Source organism: Globicephala melas, chromosome 1, assembly GCF_963455315.2.
Source record: "Globicephala melas chromosome 1, mGloMel1.2, whole genome shotgun sequence".
Taxonomy (NCBI): domain Eukaryota; kingdom Metazoa; phylum Chordata; class Mammalia; order Artiodactyla; family Delphinidae; genus Globicephala; species Globicephala melas.
In genome coordinates, this window is record NC_083314.1 from 158,460,696 (window position 1) to 158,478,185 (window position 17,490).

The 17,490-nt window shown below is 46.2% G+C and overlaps 1 protein-coding gene across 5 annotated transcripts in view; it reads left to right on the forward strand.

The window, feature by feature from the left end:
- Positions 1-17,490, forward strand: part of GRIK3 (glutamate ionotropic receptor kainate type subunit 3) — a 243,945-nt gene that overhangs the window by 134,333 nt on the left and 92,122 nt on the right. For all 5 annotated transcript variants that reach the window (XM_060307754.1, XM_070045534.1, XM_030869066.3 and 2 more), the window contains exon 2: positions 13,882-14,058. In XM_060307754.1, coding sequence (XP_060163737.1) covers positions 13,882-14,058 — 177 coding nt within the window. The remainder of the gene's footprint in view (positions 1-13,881; positions 14,059-17,490) is intronic.

Genomic DNA, 17,490 nt, shown 5'->3' on the forward strand with positions numbered 1-17,490 from the left:
CCTGCCTGTTATAAACTTGGGCTTTTCCGAGTGGCTGTGACTAGAGGGGATTATGAGTCTTTCTGGCTTTTGGTAAGAAGTGTTCAGCTTTCTGATCTCAATCCTTCCTATAAGGAATCTTCCCCCACCACTTTAAATCCCCAAATTACATTCTTACTTTTTGTGGTGTCCCCTCCTATCACGTCAATGCATAAAAGCCACCATCCATGTGTTCCCTCCCTGAAGTTTTGTTGTTTAGCCATTTCATGCTTGCTTAAACTTGTACGTTCCATACATATTCCTTTATAATTGAGAAATACTTATAAGTGCCTACTATGTGCCAGGCATTGTTCTAGGCACTGGAGAGAAAATAATGAACAAGCTCTTTATGCTCAAAGACCTTATATTATAGTGATAAGGGTGGAGGACGAGGCAAACTATAAACTAGATAACAGATATTTGAGATCATTTCAACCTGCATTAAGAGCTTTGGGAAATAAGCAGGGTATTTCAGGGGTAGGGGTCTCCCCTATTGTTCATCTGCTGTGTGCCTGGTGCGTGACACATGGGAGGTGCTTCCTGAGTGTTTGGAGAACGAAGGAAGGGCTGAGTAGATGAGCAGCTCTATCAGTGGTGTCTGTGGGGGGACAAGGTCACTTGGAATTCCTTTGTAGGAGCTGAGAGCTTGTGAAGATGCAAGCAGTCTCATTTGCTAATAATCATAATTAAGTCAGAATCTCTTATTTCAACCCAGTGCCTTGGGGAGAGAGGCACAAAGCATTTGGCTGGTGAATTGGCTCCCCGTGCTTCCCTCCCTGCTGTGCCCCCGCCCCTGTGAGTTGAGTGCCCACACCTGCCTAGGTGCGCACGCACACATAGACACATGCTAATGAGAGCCTAGCAGAGTAATCACGCCTCTAAGCTGTGTTAAAACAACCTGTGACTTCTGTCCCGGAATCAATCCAGTAAAAACAAAACCCATCACATGGACCCCCTGACTGTAAGTAGATCAAATACTTTCAAAGTATACTTCGTTATAATTTCTTCATTCTTTCTTTGTGTGTCTCTGGTGCTCAGGGCTGGGGACCAGGTTATGTGGGGCAGACTGAGATGTGAAGGCTTTAGCCCTGAACCTCAAATAGCTCATTCCTCAGAAGGGGAAAAGAAACGTTTGCCCAAATCACTGTGACGCAGCAATTCCTGAAGCGTGTTTTCAGGGAGGTGCTCTGCCAAAAGAGGTTTCCATGGTTGTCAAGTAAGTTTGGGGAATGTTGTCTTTGCTCCCCACCTCTCAGAGGCTGCCCGTGAGCTTCCTCCTCTAGTAAGAGCCGATCACTGCCAGAGATGGGGAAACGTAGGAGCTTGCAAACTGCAGGACCTGGGTATCCGCCCTGCTGGGCATCTTCATGGCAGGTGGTCTGGAGGACACTTGTGTGCTTTTTGCTTTGTCATTTAAGTATCAAAGTCCTGAACAGGAATTAGCTTTTAAAAGCAAGTAGTGTGTGTGTGTGTGTGTACAGGCGCGCACTCATGTACTTATGGACGTATTTATTTAATAAACATGTCTCAGCATCCTCTCTGTGCTAGATAGTTAGACACTGGAGCGGGAAAGAGATGCCAGGACTACTAAGGTATGTCTCCACCCTCCAGATGCCCACAGCCTAACAGGGAGGGAGTGGGGGACATGACACGTGACACAGGTGAGGGTGGGTACAGAGGATGAATTTGGAGCTTAGGGAAGGCGTCTTAGTTGGGAACTCCCCAAAGCGGATCCTGCAACAAGTTAGGGTGCGAGTAGTTTATCTGGGAGATGATTCCAGGAAGTATGGCGATGGAGCGGGAAAGTGAGATGGGGAAGGAGGAAAGCCAGCGAAGGTGTGTCCGCAGGTGGCCTGTGCTGTGGGTAACTGGGGCTCAGCCCCGCTGGGGCCCTTTGAACAACTGGGTAGATCGTGTCTCGGAATTGCACCTTTGAGGGGCGAGGAAGCCGGGGTTCATCCGCCTGCTCCCTGCCTCCTCAGCTGAGGCTCTGCTGAGCTCAGCTCCCTCGCTGTTGTGTTCTGTCCCTCGCTCGCCACAGCTGCACCATCGCCAGCGAATTCCGAGGGGGGCAGAGGAAATGTCTGCAGGCAGCCCCTGGCGGGGCATGGGGGAGGGAGGAGGACACAAGGACAGTGTTTGCTACACAAGGCTCAGAAGAGAAATATGGAAGCCAGCTTTGGAAGGAGGAAACAGAAGGAAAGGTGATCCAGGCAGAAGGGGAGCACACTCGAAAGCACAGAGGCACGAAGGGGAGGGTGACAAGTACAGTGTGAGTGGAGGATGTCCTGCGTGAAGGAGGTCAGGCTGGCCCGGGAAGGGCCTCAAATGCCAGGCTTATGGCTGGCCTTTCTGCTGTGGGCAGGTGTGCATGGGGGTAGACTGTGTGACGGCTCTGCCCATCAAGGAGGTGGGACAGCCCCACCAGGGACTCGAGATTCAGGGTCTTCTTTCCTTTGGCCCCTCCGGCAAGGGCGCTCACTGCCCTTGGGCCCCTGCTCTTCCACCTGATGACAGCCCATCGGTCATCAGGGTCTCCGGGCAGCACGGGAGCCTCCAGCCATCCTCCCGACATGGTGGATTCTGCAATATATATATATATATATATATATATATATATATATATATATTGCGGTACGCGGGCCTCTCACTGTTGTGGCCTCTCCCGTTGCGGAGCACAGGCTCCGGACGCGCAGGCTCAGCGGCCATGGTTCACGGGCCCAGCCGCTCCACGGCACGTGGGATCTTCCCAGACCGGGGCACGAACCCGTGTCCCCTGCATCGGCAGGCGGACTCTCAACCACTGCGCCACCAGGGAAGCCCGGATTCTGCACTATTTGACTTGCGCGTCCCTGAGTTGTACAGACAAAGCTCCGCATATCATCAGATCAATTAAAACGACTGCCACCAGGCTCCAGGACTCCATCAGGAGGCCTCCCCTGGGGCCCTCCGGGATTGCAATCCTCTCCTCAGATCTGTTCTTTCTCTGGATACCCCCATTTAATTTAAAGCCCCCCAGCTTCCCTGTCACTACAAAATTGTAACTTCTTGCCCTCATGAGGGCTTACCATGTGCCTTAGATGATTATGCCATTTAAGCCTCAAAATAGAGCTATGTTGTAAGTGCGACTAATATCCCTCTTTTCAGATGACCAAACAGAGGCACAGGGCAGGGAAGGGATTTGCCCAAGTTTGCACAGCTGGGAAATGGCGGGGTCAATTCCAATTCAGGCAGCCTGACTGTGGAGTCCACAGGCTTGACTGCACTCCCATTCTGGTCCAGATTCCAGGGTCTTCTCTGATGCTCCCTCTCGCAGGCCCCCACCTCCCTCCTTCATCTCATCACAGATCAGTCCTAGAGAAGCAAACCCAGCAGCTCCCCTCCTGCCTGGCCCCTGCTTCACTCCCTCCCCACTGGCCCTGCCCTAGCCCAAGTCCTCATCCGCAAGAACCTACCCACGGCCATTCTCTCCCTCGCCGGTGCCATGTTCCTTCCACAGCTCAGCGCGGAGCAGGGCAGATGCTGCCTTACCCACGGAGACATCCATGACTCCCTCTTCTCCCTCTTCTCCACCTTTCCAGACATTCTGATCCCAGGGAGAGTTTTTACCCGTAGCGATTTTATGTGTGGCCCTTCTCTCATTTCCTCTTCCGAGCTGTGAGCTCCCGAAGGCCTGGGAGTATGCCTGATCTCTTTCTGACTCATCTAGTGTTCAGCATGGTTCCTTGTTCATGGTTGTAGCCTGTAAACTGCTTGGGGAATGAATGAATGAATGAACGAACGAATCAACAAACCCAGAGGAGGGGAGACACAGAGCCTCCTTGTCTCCTCTCCCTCGCCCAAGACCTCAGAAAGCCTATGCTTGGCACTTTTCCACTGGGCACTGCTTACCTTCTGTAAACCACCTATTATGCCCAGTGGGGGACGTCAGCCAGTGTGTCCCCTCATCTCCTTCTGCTGAGACCAGGGCACAGAGAGGCCCAGAAGCAAGTCCCCAGGCACTGCCAGGGCCCTGAAGAGCTGGCTAAGGTGTAGAAAGCAGAGCCTGGTTCTTCCGACCCACGGGCTACAGAGAGCCGCAGGGGCCCTGGCAGGGAGAAGAGAGAACGCTGATCGCTGATCGGAACAGACAGGGAGGCGGCCGGGAAGAGGCTGTAGCAACAATCTCACTGATTAGCGTCTCAATCTCTACGACACCTTGGAAACTTCAGAAAAAGAACAAAGCAGACTGGAAAAGAAAGAACAGACTTAGGCCCCAGAGGACTGACGGTGCCTGGGCCTGGTGCTGGGAACGTGAATGTCTCCTGGGACTTGGCTGCCAGACGGACAGGTGGCGGCATGTTGCAGGCTCGGCCGGAGTCTGCCAGGCTCACTGCAGTTGGGGCTGGGCTGGCTGGGCTGCTTTTGCAAGGGCCAAATTCAAGAGCACAAAGTTGTTCAAGAGAAAGGAACATCTCAGGACTCCAGACCAGCCCTAGACAGTCACGAGGTCATGGGCTTAATCAGGGGACTGTCTTCTGCTTGCATCTGCCCTGGGCCCTGTGCGCTGGAGGGTCTCTAGGGCCACTTGCACAGAGGGAGTGTGTGCTGCGACAGCAGGGGCTGTGGGCGGTGCCTCCTTGCTCTTCATGATGAGACGTGGCGGGACAGCTCCGCATATTTGAGGTCACAGGCCACCATAGGTCATCTGGGAGGCAGGGCAATGCCACCGCTTGGGCACATTTCCAGAGACAGAAAAAGCAATCTTAAAGATTAGGGTGTTTGGCTTCCCTGGTGGCGCAGTGCTTGAGAGTCCGCCTGCCGATGCAGGGGACAGGGGTTCGTGCCCCGGTCTGGGAGGATCCCACATGCCGCGGAGCGGCTGGGCCAGTGAGCCATGGCCGCTGAGCCTGCGCATCTGGAGCCTGTGCTCCGCAACGGGAGAGGCCACAACAGTGAGAGGCCCGCGTACCGCAAAAAAAATAAAAATAAAAATAAGGGTGTTTATGCTTAGGGCAGTCAGAATGTTTCTCGAAACATATGACAACATGTCACTTTAGAAGGAGCAAGAAGGAAGTCGGTTCCCGTTGGCACAGCTAGTTCGAGCGTTCCTCCCCCACCCCCGGCCTTGCGTTTCGCTGTCTGTAGATGAGGTTAGTTCTGAGCAGTGGTTTTCATGCTGCGCCTGGTGGAGCCCTGGGGGTTACAGAGCCTTCTCGGGAACTGTGGCATCCAGTCTTTAAGAGTCCAGATGATGGAAATGGGCTTGGGCAGTGGTGTGCTGGTAATCACACTCTCCAGGGGAAAAAAAAAAAAAAAAAACAGCTCTCATTTGTAGCACCTGCTTATTTCTGTGGTGTAAACATTCTCGTTGTGGCTGCTTTCAAGCTGCCAATGGTTTAGTAACTCACTTTCACAACTCCTGAAAAGTTAGCAGTTGACACTAACAAGCTGGCTTTGGTTGCAGACGAGAATTTACCACATAGTAGTTTTCACAACCCCTTTAACCTCCCTGGGCCTCCGTTTTTTCTTGTGTGAAATGGGGCAATAATCATTTCTGTCTAATGGGGTTGTAGAGGTTCTTGTAATAAATGCAGCAGGTGGAACGCATTCAACATCATCCCCAGCACATAATCAGTCTTGTTATGTTATTATTATTATTGTTATTTGTTTTACCCATTCGGCTTACACTTAAGATTTTGTTGGAAGAAAATGATCCAACTGCACCTGTGCTCCACCCCTGCTAACATCTTCTGGGACCCATCACACAGCGCGCACGCACACAGACACACACACACACACACACACACACACACAATCCTATTTCCTCAGCAGCCCTGGCGTCTCTGCTCCATTTTATTAAAGCAGAAAGCAGTGACAATTATTTTCATAATGAACTAGCTCTTCAAATTAATGCCAATTACGCTATGCAATCATGATTAAGATTATGCATTAATCAACGGTGCCAACCTACTTATTAGCCTCTTTAAATAATGATCATGAGGAATGTATGGGAAGGAAGAGAATAGAGAGGAGCCAGTTGAATGGGGGAGCTGCTTCGAAGCGGTGCGGGGTGCTCTTTCCAGAAGCCAAGACCCAAAGCAGCCTTTCTTCCATGGAGCGGAGCCTGAATTAGAACCCCAGCCCATCAGACACTGAGCTTCCAAAGCTCCCTGATCTATAGAGCCCCCTGCAAAAAAGAGAAAGGGGGCAAGAGGACCCAGAAGGGAGAGGGTAGAGGAACCCTCAAAGGTTTTTCAACAGATGAGGTTCGGTGCTGCCCTTCCCTTCCTCCAAAAGAACTGAAAGGTAAGTGTGGTTGATACTCTCCCTGAAGCAACGTCACCTCTATCTTAGGTCAGGTTCCCCAGATGCAGAGCCTGAGTCAAGGATTCAGATACTTGGGGTCGATAGCAGGGAAGAGCGCTCTTTAGGAAAACCCTGTCGGGGAGTGAGCAAAGCAGGATAGGGAAGGGGACAGGGATGGACCAAGTTGCAGCCTTGGGTAAGATCTGGTCTTCGTCTGATGCAGGGTGGGGCTGTTGGGAGGGGCTGTGGAGCATACCTGCACCACAGAGTTATACCCACCCTAGGGCAAGGGGACCACCCTTTTGAGTCCCAGTATCATTCAGTCATGGGCTACACACTGCCCCAATGGGAAGAAGTGAGAATAGTTCTCTAGAGAGAAAGGCAGCCTGTGAATGGAACCAAAACTCAAACCCGTGTCTGCTACATCCAGAACCCACTCTCTGAACCTCTGCACTGTGTCTAAGTATTTGCTGCCTGGGTGTCCCAATACATTCAAATTTGGGCCATCATCTTGCCCTTAATGTTCAAGTAAAATGACCCATCCTTGCCTGTGTTTGGGGGATAGAGATGGGGGAAGAGCCTCTCCCCAGCAACATCTCTGAGATGCCCCAGGGCTTCTGGTTTCTCCTAATCACCTCTTGTTCCAACTTCCTTCTCTGCTGAGTTTTCCATCCCCTCTCATCCCACCTCCTGCACCTCTTGTCCTCTTTCTACCCTGATTCGCCCTATGCTGGACTCTGCCCACCTCCCTTCACTGTCCCCAAAGAACACAAGCTGGGGTAAGTTTTCTGTGACCAACTTTACCAAATGATGGGGCTCCTGTAAGGAGGGAGATGACAGCACACACAGATCAGGCTAACTGGGCACTAAGAACCAGACATCACTGTGTTAACATGGCCCTTCCTGCCGTGGCCTCACCCGCCTTTGGTCCTGGGCTACATTGTCCTCTTCTTTCTCTTTTTGGGCCCACTTCCTGTCTGTTCCCTTTCTCCTGGGCCATTCTCTCCAATCCTCCCCACACAAAAATTCAACATCCCATCTTTGTTTCTTTTGCACAGCAATTCAGTACCATCATCGTCTTATCTTCTCCATCCAGGCCCTAAGGTGCTTTTCCCTCTGAGATAAAGGCTTCCCTTCCCCTGGAAGAGGTCATAGACTACAGCCCACTGGCCAAATCCAGCTCACCACCTGTTTTTGTAAATAAAACTTCATTGAAACATAGCCACATCCATTGTTTACATATGCTGCTTTCATGCTACAATGGAAGAGTCCATTAGACCTTCTGGCCCACAAAGCCAAAAATATTTACTACCTGCTCCTTTACAGAAAATGTTTTTCAACCCCTGCTCTAGAATGTAGAAGCTCAGAATTCGTTTTGTTTTTCTAAATAGCATTGTTTCACTCCTACTTTAATAACTGCCCGTTACTAAGTCCTCACCATGTCCATGCATTTAGCTGCATTGTGTTCTTTCTTCCACGCAACAATCAACCCTTGGAAGTGTGTACCCCATTTTGCAGATGGAGAAACTGAGTCTCAGAGAGAGTAACTTCCTTCAGTGGGTAGAGCCAGGGTTTGGACTGAGGCCTGACTGTCTCTGGAACCTGAGTTGGGAACAGCTGATTACCGTACATGCTGGTTATGGTCATCTATGGTCATCTGTTTATTGTCAGCTGAGTTCTCCTTAAGAGCAGAGGCCCAGGACTGACTTCTCTTATCCCAGCACCCAGTGACAAGTGGGCAGAGACCAGTGGGTATTCATGGGACTGAATTGTGTATCCTCTGGGCTTGGGTCTCAGTGGCTTGAGACCCCCTCTCTCTTCTCCTCCCCACCTGCCAAGGTCTGAGAGGCAAGCAAGGATGTGTGAAGCCCCAGGAAATGGCCCATTGTCCCATGACCTTTGATCCTCATCTGGGATGGGGCTCTCTAATGACTAGATTTCTCCCCAGCCTTTCTTGGAAGAATTTTTTTTGATGTTTACATTTTAAACTATTAAAAATAATATTCATTGTAAATAATATGGAAAAATCAAGAAACTACAAAGAGCAAGATTAAAAGTATCCATAAACCTCTTCTTCCCAGAGAAACTCACTGGTACCATGGTATAAATCCTTCCAGTCTTTTTTCTGTAAATATAGTTATGTGCTTTTTATTTGATAACTAGGTTTCATACTGTAATATTATTTTGTTGCCTTTGGGGGTGGGCAGGATGAGCATTTCCTGTATCATTAAGTATGTTTTAAGAGCGTTTTTTAAAAGCTTTTTTCCTTATTACCAAAGCTCCGTGCAGAACATTTGGGGGGGAAAGCAGTAAGCAAAAGCAATCCATTATCTTTTTACTTTATAGAAAGAACCTCTGTTAACATTTTGGTGTACGCCCTTCTGGTATGTCCTTTTTGATTTTAATTGGAATTGCATTAAATTTGTAAATTAATTTGAGGAGAGCTGACATCTTTACAATACTGAGCCTTCCCTTCCAGGAGAAAGTTATGTCTCTCCATTTATTCAAGTCTTCTTTTATGTCCCCCAGTAAAGGTTTGTAGTTTTCTTGATAAAGGAATAGCACATTTATTGTAAAGTATCTTATTCTTTTGTTGTTGCTTTTGTGAATAGGGTCTCTTTTTCCCCTTGTAATTCCTCACTGTTTATTGCTGATTTATAGGAAGGCTGTACATTTTTCTATATATGTTTTATATGCTGGTCCCCTGATGAGCTTCCTGTTTACTTTCTACTAGGTTTTGATATGATTCTCTTGAGTTTTTAAGAGAATGGTATTAAGCATCTGCAAATAATGTGTCTTTTCTCTGACTGCATGACCACGATTTATTTTTGCCTTATATACTATGATTTTAAAGACTGTTTTATTATGGAGGACGTCTGTCATATATACTTAGAGAGAATGGTATAATGAATCCCTGTGTACCCACCACCTGGCCCCAGCAATCAGTGACCCATGGCCTTTCCTGTCCTATCTGCATTCCCTTCACATCCACCCCTCCCATATTATTCTGAAGCAAATCCCGGACACCGTATCCTGCCATCCAACACCCTGACTGTTATGCCTGCAAGTTGTTCTTCCATATGGATGGGTTTTAATATATTGAGTAATCTGCTTTTGAACATCAAGTTGTTTCTATTTTTTTCAATATTATTTCGAGATACTATTTCAAGAATATCCTTATACATAAATGTTTATGTTACTCTAACTTTTTCTAAATTTGTATCCATAGAAATGGAATTACTGGATCTTATGGTATTTTGATCCCTTATTTTCCTTTAAACACATACACACAATCCCATGATGGCTTTTCTGATTAGAAATATAACACATGCTCCCTCCAGAACTTTTTGAAAATACAGAAAAAGCACAAGGAAGGGAATTCAAATCACCCGTAATCCTCCCACTCAGAGAGACCCCCTCTTAACATTTGGGGATGCAGTCTGCTCGTCGTTTTACAGCTGTGCTCAGCATGTTTCTGCGTCCCCACACAGACTCACATGCATGCACACTATATGTTACAAACTGTAAGCCTGCTGGAATACCCACGGGTGTGGGAGGGCAGCAGAGTTATTTGTTTACTTTTTTAAATAGTCACTGTTTTTTTAAAAAAATTTAAAACAATTGAACAACCCGGATACCCATCAACTGGTGGTGAATGGGTAAATAAAATGTGGTACACCCATAGAAAGTAATACTATTTAACCATAAAAAGAAATGATGTACTGCTACGTGCTACAACATAGAGGAGCCCCAGAAGCATTATGCTCAGTGAAAGAAGCCAGATGCAGAAGACCACACACTGCACGATTCCATTTAAATGAAATGCCTGGAAAAGACAAATCTCTAGAAACAGAAAGTAAATGAGTGGTTGCCTGAGGCCGGAGGATAGTGGGTGAAAACAGTGATTGACTGTAAGTGGGCACCAGGGATCTTACGGGGGTGCTGGAAATGTTCAGTAGCTGCATTGCGGTGATGGCCACACAATTTAGTAAATTTGCTAAAAATCATCGTACGCTTAAAACGGTGAATTTTGTGAAATTTCTTCATGTAAATAATACCACAATTAAGTTGCTTTTTTTTTAAGAATAGAGGTTTATTTTGGGAAAATAAGCAGAAAGAACAAAATAAGAAATCTATTACATAGGACTGTACACTTGTGTTGTTTTGAAATGCCTCCTCTTGTCAATGATATGAATCCCTCCTCATCTTCCTTCTATTCTTCCTCTTCTAACGTGGGGTCACACTGCATCTCCTGCTTTACAACTTTTGTTTTTCACTTAAAAATATATAATGGGGCTTCCCTGGTGAAGCAGTGGTTGAGAGTCCGCCTGCCGATGCAGGGGACACGGGTTCGTGCCCCGGTCCGGGAGGATCCCACATGCCGTGGAGCGGCTGGGCCCGTGGGCCATGGCCACCGAGCCTGCGCGTCCGGAGCCTGTGCTCCGCAACGGGAGAGGCCACAACAGTGAGAGGCCCGCGTACCGCAAAAAAAAAAAAAAGTATATATATATATATATATATATATATATATATATATATATATATATATATATATATATATCATGGATACTTCCCAATCATTACATGTTTGCTCTTATCTGGGGATATATAACAAATTGCAAATTGCCATTTATTTACTGTTTCTCTGGTGTTGAGCATCTCTAGATCTGCCTCCTCACACATGATCTGCGTGCCCATCGTTGGAATCAATTCCTAGAAACCAGAGATATGAGTTCAATATGTGAGCATTTTTAAGGCTTTTGATACATTTCTAATGGCCATCAAGGAAGGAAGGTGTACCGGTTCCCACTTCTACCCACAGTTAAGCCAATGATTGTTTCCAAGCACCCTCGGCAAAGCTGGGACGGGCAAAAACGGTATTTCTCTGTTGGTTTAAACTGAGTTTATTTGACTATTAGAGTGGATGCACATTTCTTCATATGTGTTAATAGCTCCTTTGTATTATTTTTTCTTTCTTTTGTGAAACGCCCATCCTTGCCCTTTGTACGTTTTTGTATTGGAGGATTTGTCTTTTTTAAGGGTTTAAGTGCTTTTTATAAAATAAGAACATCAACCTTTATACTGCCATATATGTTACCTATATTATTTCCAGGTTTGTTGTTTGCTATTTAATTCTGTTTATGAAAATTTTGAAATCGACACATTTTATATTATTTCTGTGGAGTTATAAATCTTTCTCCTATGGTTTCTGACTATTGGAAAGCCTAGGAAGGCCTCCTGCACCTCAATATTGTAAAATATTCTCCTATATTGTCTTTTTAAGTAGTTTTGTAGAGTTATTTGCCCCCCTTCCTTCCCTTACTTTCTTGCTATTTAATCTTTGCTCCATCTGGAACTTTTTTTTTTCTTTTGATATATAGCTTAAGATTGGAATCTAAATTAAATTTCTCCCAAATAATTGAATAATTGTCTCAGCACAATTAATGAATAATTCATCTTCTACCTTCTGATTGGAAATAGCCATCTTTATCATGTCTTAAATACTTATCTCTACTTGAATCTTTTTCTGTGGGCTTTTATCTCGTTCCATTGGCCTAACTGTGTTCTCATATACCATTAGGACATGGTTTTAATTATTTTGCCTTTATGATATATTTTAAATCTGACAGTGCAAGCCATCTCTCATCTCTTTTTAGGCTGTCTCCTGTTTAATCTTCCAGATGTATTTTAGAGTCATTTTGTCAAGTTAAAAATATATATACACACACACACACACACACACACACACACACATATTCTTCTATGATTCTGACTGGAATTACATTAAGCTGAAAAAGTAATTTGGAGAAAAACTGACACCTCTACCCTTGACCCTACCTACCCAGGAGCATGACGTGCCTCCTCGTTTAAATCTACTTTTATGTCTCTCACTTAAGGTTTTTTTGTCATTTTTAATATTGGAGTTGCTTCATGATTAGTTATTTACTATTTTGTTGATATCGTAAAGGAAATCCTTTTGCCATTAAGTTTTTACTCGTTGTTGCTGATTTAAAGAAACACTTAATTTGTGCTAACTGGTCATTGAACTTGAGTCTCCTACTAGTTCTTACTAGTTTTCATGTTTAGGGATTATTATAAGAGATTTTAGGAAGGCATTTATATCACTGGCAAATAAGCATTTTTTTCTTTCCAAAGGATGTGCCTCTAACTTCTTTTTCCCTCTTATTTCATTGGTTAGTGGTGTGGTGTGGCTCTACACACCTCCTCTTTTCTTTCCTTTAATGAGAATGCCTCTAGTGTTTCACCATTAGTGATATTAAAGGCCAATTTGAGCTGAAGATGCTTCAAGGAAGTATCTCTTCTACAGCTAGATTATTAAGATTCTTTTTTTTAACATCTTTATTGGGGTATAATTGCTTTACAATGTTGTGTTAGTTTCTGCTGTATAACAAAGTGAATCAGCTATACGTACACATATATCCCCATATCCCCTCACTCTTGTGTCTCCCTCCCACCCTCCCTATCCCACCCCTTTATGTGATCACATAGCACCAAGCTGATCTCCCTGTGCTATGTGGCTGCTTCCCACTAGCTATCTATTTTACATTTGGTAGTGTATATATGTCCATGCCACTCTCTCACTTCGTCCCAGCTTACCCTTCCCCCTCCCCATGTCCTCAAGTCCATTCTCTACGTCTGCATCTGTATTCCTGTCCTGCCCCTAGGTTCTTCAGAACCTTTTTTTTTTTTTTTTTTAGATTCCATATATATGTGTTAGCATACGGTATTTGTTTTTCTCTTTCTGACTTACTTCACTCTGTATGACAGACTCTGGGTCCATCCACCTCACTACAAATAACTCAATTTCATTTCTTTTTATGGCTGAGTGATATTCCACTGTATATATGTGCCACATCTTCTTTATCCATTCATCTGTCGATGGACACTTAGTTTGCTTCCATGTCCTGGCTATTGTAAATAGTGCTGCAATGAACATTGTGGTACATGACTCTTTTTGAATTATGGTTTTCTCAGGGTATATGCCCAGTAGTGGGATTGCTGGGTCGTATGGTAGTTCTATTTTTAGTTTTTTAAGGAACCTTCATACTGTTCTCCATAGTGGCTGTATCAATTTACATTCCCACCAAATTTTATCAAATGCCTTCCTGTATTTTGTGAGTTGATCATATCTTTTTCCCTTTGAACTGTTGATGTGATGGAATGATATTCATAGATGTCTTTATATTGAACCACGCTTATACTCCTGGAATACAACTCTGTGGTCATGGCATGTTATCCTTGTAATAATATTCTGGTAGATTCTACTTGCCAGCACTGTATTGAGAATTTTCATAGCAATATTCATAAGTTGGTCATTTTATCTGGGCTCTGTTTGTCAGTCTCTGTTATTAGGAATTTGCTAGCTGAGGGAAATGACCTCGGAGGATTTTCATATTTCTTATGCTCCAACACAATTTCTATGTATGGGAGTAATCTGGCATATTATTGAACATTTGGGGGAAGAATCTTGCCCATAAAACCGTCTGAACCAAGCGTCTTTCTTGGCAGCCCTCCTCCTTCCCCAGCACACACAATTTTACCCATCTCTCGCAGGAGGAATCTTTGAGTATGCAGACGGCCCCAACGCCCAGATCATGAACGCCGAGGAGCATGCCTTTCGATTTTCTGCCAACATCATCAACAGAAACAGGACACTGCTGCCCAACACAACCTTGACCTACGACATCCAGAGGATTCACTTCCACGACAGCTTCGAGGCCACCAAGAAGGGTGAGTGGGCCGCCCCCACTGCTCTTTCTGGCCTTGGGAGGGATAAGGCTGTGTTTGCTGTCCAAGGTTCTTAAAATGTGTCAAAGCTCTGGTTGGGTTTGGGGCCTAGAGCCTTTTCTGCGTGGTTTCAGGACCGGCCTCTGGCGCGGTTCGCTTAGGCCGTGTCATCTCTCAGGGGCGGCAGTTGGTCCATCAGGAGTTTCCAGGCCACAGGCAAAGGCCATGAGGGAATGAGGGGGCCTTGGGAAGGGGTGGGGGATGAGAGGTGGGCTCCTGAGATGGGTAAGGAGGCCAGCCCAGGTCTCCAAAGCCTCTGAACCAAAGCCAGCACTTTCAAACTTAGTTTTTCTTTCATTGAAATCCTGCCCAGTATATCAGTATTTAAAATATATATAAAACAGATTATGTAGAAGTTCAAATGTGCAACACTTACTTGCCATAAAAAGACTTACTAAAAACAAAAACAGCTGCTGCTATGGGTACAACAGTTTGACCCCAGCTGTGGATGACACTTGAAGTCTGACATTGGCCTCAGCATTCAGTACGTTTCCATATTTTTTTTTTTGGCTGCATAATAACAAGAAAACCATAATTCACAAAAATAATTGTAGTAAATCCAATCATAGTTTTCCCCATACCTGAATTTTAAGAAATCAAAAATAAAATATTGGGCTGTGTTCTTTCGCATTAATGACACATTTACAATAAACTCCAATGACTGCACAGAAAGGACTGAAGAACTTTATTCTAAGATCCTCACTAAAAAAACAAGGTAACTTGTCGACACCTGAATGAGCTGGCAGGTTCCAATGTGGCATATAGCACGTTTGAGTATACCAGTATGCTCTTTTTTTGCTGTCTTTAAAAATATCATTCATATATATGTGTAATTGGAATTTAACTTAAAGTCTTAGATAACTCTGGAAATAACTTCCATAGAACCCTAGAGTTCCATGGAACTCTATTAAAAAACCCCTCAGACCTAAGGAATCTTATTCCCAGGGTCATCCTTCCTATCGTATGCTATCGTAGCCCCTTGCTTCTCTTCTTCAAGGCCCTTATCACAATTTGTAATTAAATAATTGTGTGTATTTAATGTCTTTCTCCTCCTCGCCAACACAGCTGAGAGGAAGGCTCCTTCTTCTTAACTGATATAGCCCTGGCACCTAAAAGATGGGTCTATATTAAGGGTTCAATGAAATGACCATTGAATGAATCAATGAATGAGTAGTGTGAGAATGGGGCATGAGGGGCTGAGCATCATTGCCCAGAATCCTTGTCAGCTGAGATGACAGCATTATCCATGCATCTCGGGGAGACAGGCCCATCCACAAGATCCCCCTGGTCTTTCTAAGGGGTTCCCAGTGGCTAATCAAGGTGTCCTGGGCTCTCAGGTACAGACCTGCCAAGGTGCTGCCTGCTGCCATCTCTGTTTCCCAAAACCCCATTGTGGGTAAACACCTCAGTATAGAAAGGCAGAGTAGCACGGGCTTGGAGCCAGACATCCTGGAGCTGCACCCTGTCCATTCTGATATTAGTTGTGTGACCTTGCACAAAACACCCAGTGCCTCAGCTTTTTTTTCGTCTACAGAATAGGCACACCTCTGTGAAGTGCTTAGGACAGTGCCTGGCACATATGAAGTACCATTGGCCTTGTTCTTATTACATTGGCTGCCTTGCTCTCCACTCCCTGAGCCATCAGGTCAGGGGCCTCACACCTTCAGGCGCTCTCGCACTGCTGGTCCCTGCCTCGCCCGCCCTGCTTCTCCTTGCCTGGTGTGCTGAAGGTCAAGGGTTTCCTGGCATTGAACACAGCTGTCACTGACATTTTAGAGGCCGCTGCCTCAGGGCCAAGCTGCACAGAAACTAGAGGCACCCCACCCTGTTAGCCTTGCAGAGTGGTCCTTCGCCCACCACTCCATCCCTCCTCTCCCCGTGCTGACGTGCACTCCTCCCTGCCCACATCCTCCTAGCTCTTTGCCAACATGCACTGCGGCCAGCACCGTGTGGTCAGGGCTCCATCTCCCTGCTGAGAGTCCATGCTGGCACCCTCTGCCCAGCCTTGTCCAGCTAGAAAATGACTGACCTCAATCAAAACTCACTGCTCACTGAAAAGGTCAAGATACAGAACAAATGCCCGGAGACGGAACAGAGAGGCCCGCATGGACACCAGCCCGCTAAGGGCTGGGTTGTGTCTTCTGTCCCTTTTGTCTAAAATTCACTAAAGGAATAGATGACTCTTGAGCGGTGCACGTGCCACTCAGCACAGGGACCTTTCCCGGCGGTGAGCCCGGGACAGGGCTTCAGAGCCGCTGAGGCACTTCCTCCAGCAGGGGCTCACAATCCCACACTGTGTGGAGTTGCGTGGCGGTGGCTGAGGAGACCCGAGACGGAAACACTCAGCTCCGGAAGTCCAGCCAGATGGGTCCAAGTGACCAAAGCCACAGCCCCTCCCCATCCTACAGCAGGTCACCTGCCTTGTTTGTTGGAGGGCCTACCTAGTCCAGCACTGACGTGACCCTCCAGCCACATCTGTGCCACTGGCTCCCTCAGTCTCTGGGTTCTAGCCATCCCTGCCATCCTCAGGTGCCATGCTTCCTCCCACCTCAGGGCTTTTGCACATGCTGTTCCCTCTGCTTATAATTCCCTTTCCCCATCCCACCTCTTTGTCTAAAGAACTCCTCCTCTCAGCCTTCTGGTCCTCAGGGGAGCCCTCCGCAAGTCTCTGGACAAGGTCAGGTCTCCCTGCTTCCATCTTATAACACCCTGGACCTTTTCTTCACACCCCGACCCCTGGTGGTGTGGGTGTGGGTGTGGGCGTGTGGGTATAATTATGTGATTATCGTCCATGTTTTCCGCTAGATTGCACGTCCCTTTGCCTCCTCACCACCGTACTGTAGAATCATGGTTCTGACTGCTGGTACCATATACCAGTTTTGCCTGTTTTGGAACTTTACACGAGTAGAATACCAATGTGTACTTTCTGAGTCTTGCTTCTTTCACCCTACAGTAGATCTGTGAGATTCATCTATATTGTTGCATGTAACAGTAGTCTCTTGTTCTTCATTGTCGTGTAGTGTTCCATTATATGAACAGACCACCGTTTTAAAAAATCAAATTTACTGTTGAGCATTTGAGTTGTTTCCATTTAAGGCCACAGAGTCGTTCTGCTATGAACATTCTCATCGATGTCTTTTGGCGCACAAACGCGCACGTTTTTCGTTGGATACATACCCAGGAGTGGAAATGTGAGGTCATCCAATGTGCATATGTTCAGCCTAACAGTTTTCCAAAGTTGCTGTACCAGTTGGCACTCCCCGCGGTAATGCAAGACGGTGGTAGCTGCTCCACATCGTTGCTAACTCGTGGTAAAGTCTGTTTTATTTTCGGTGGTTTATGTGGTGGATGTCTCACTGTGGTTTTATTTTGTAT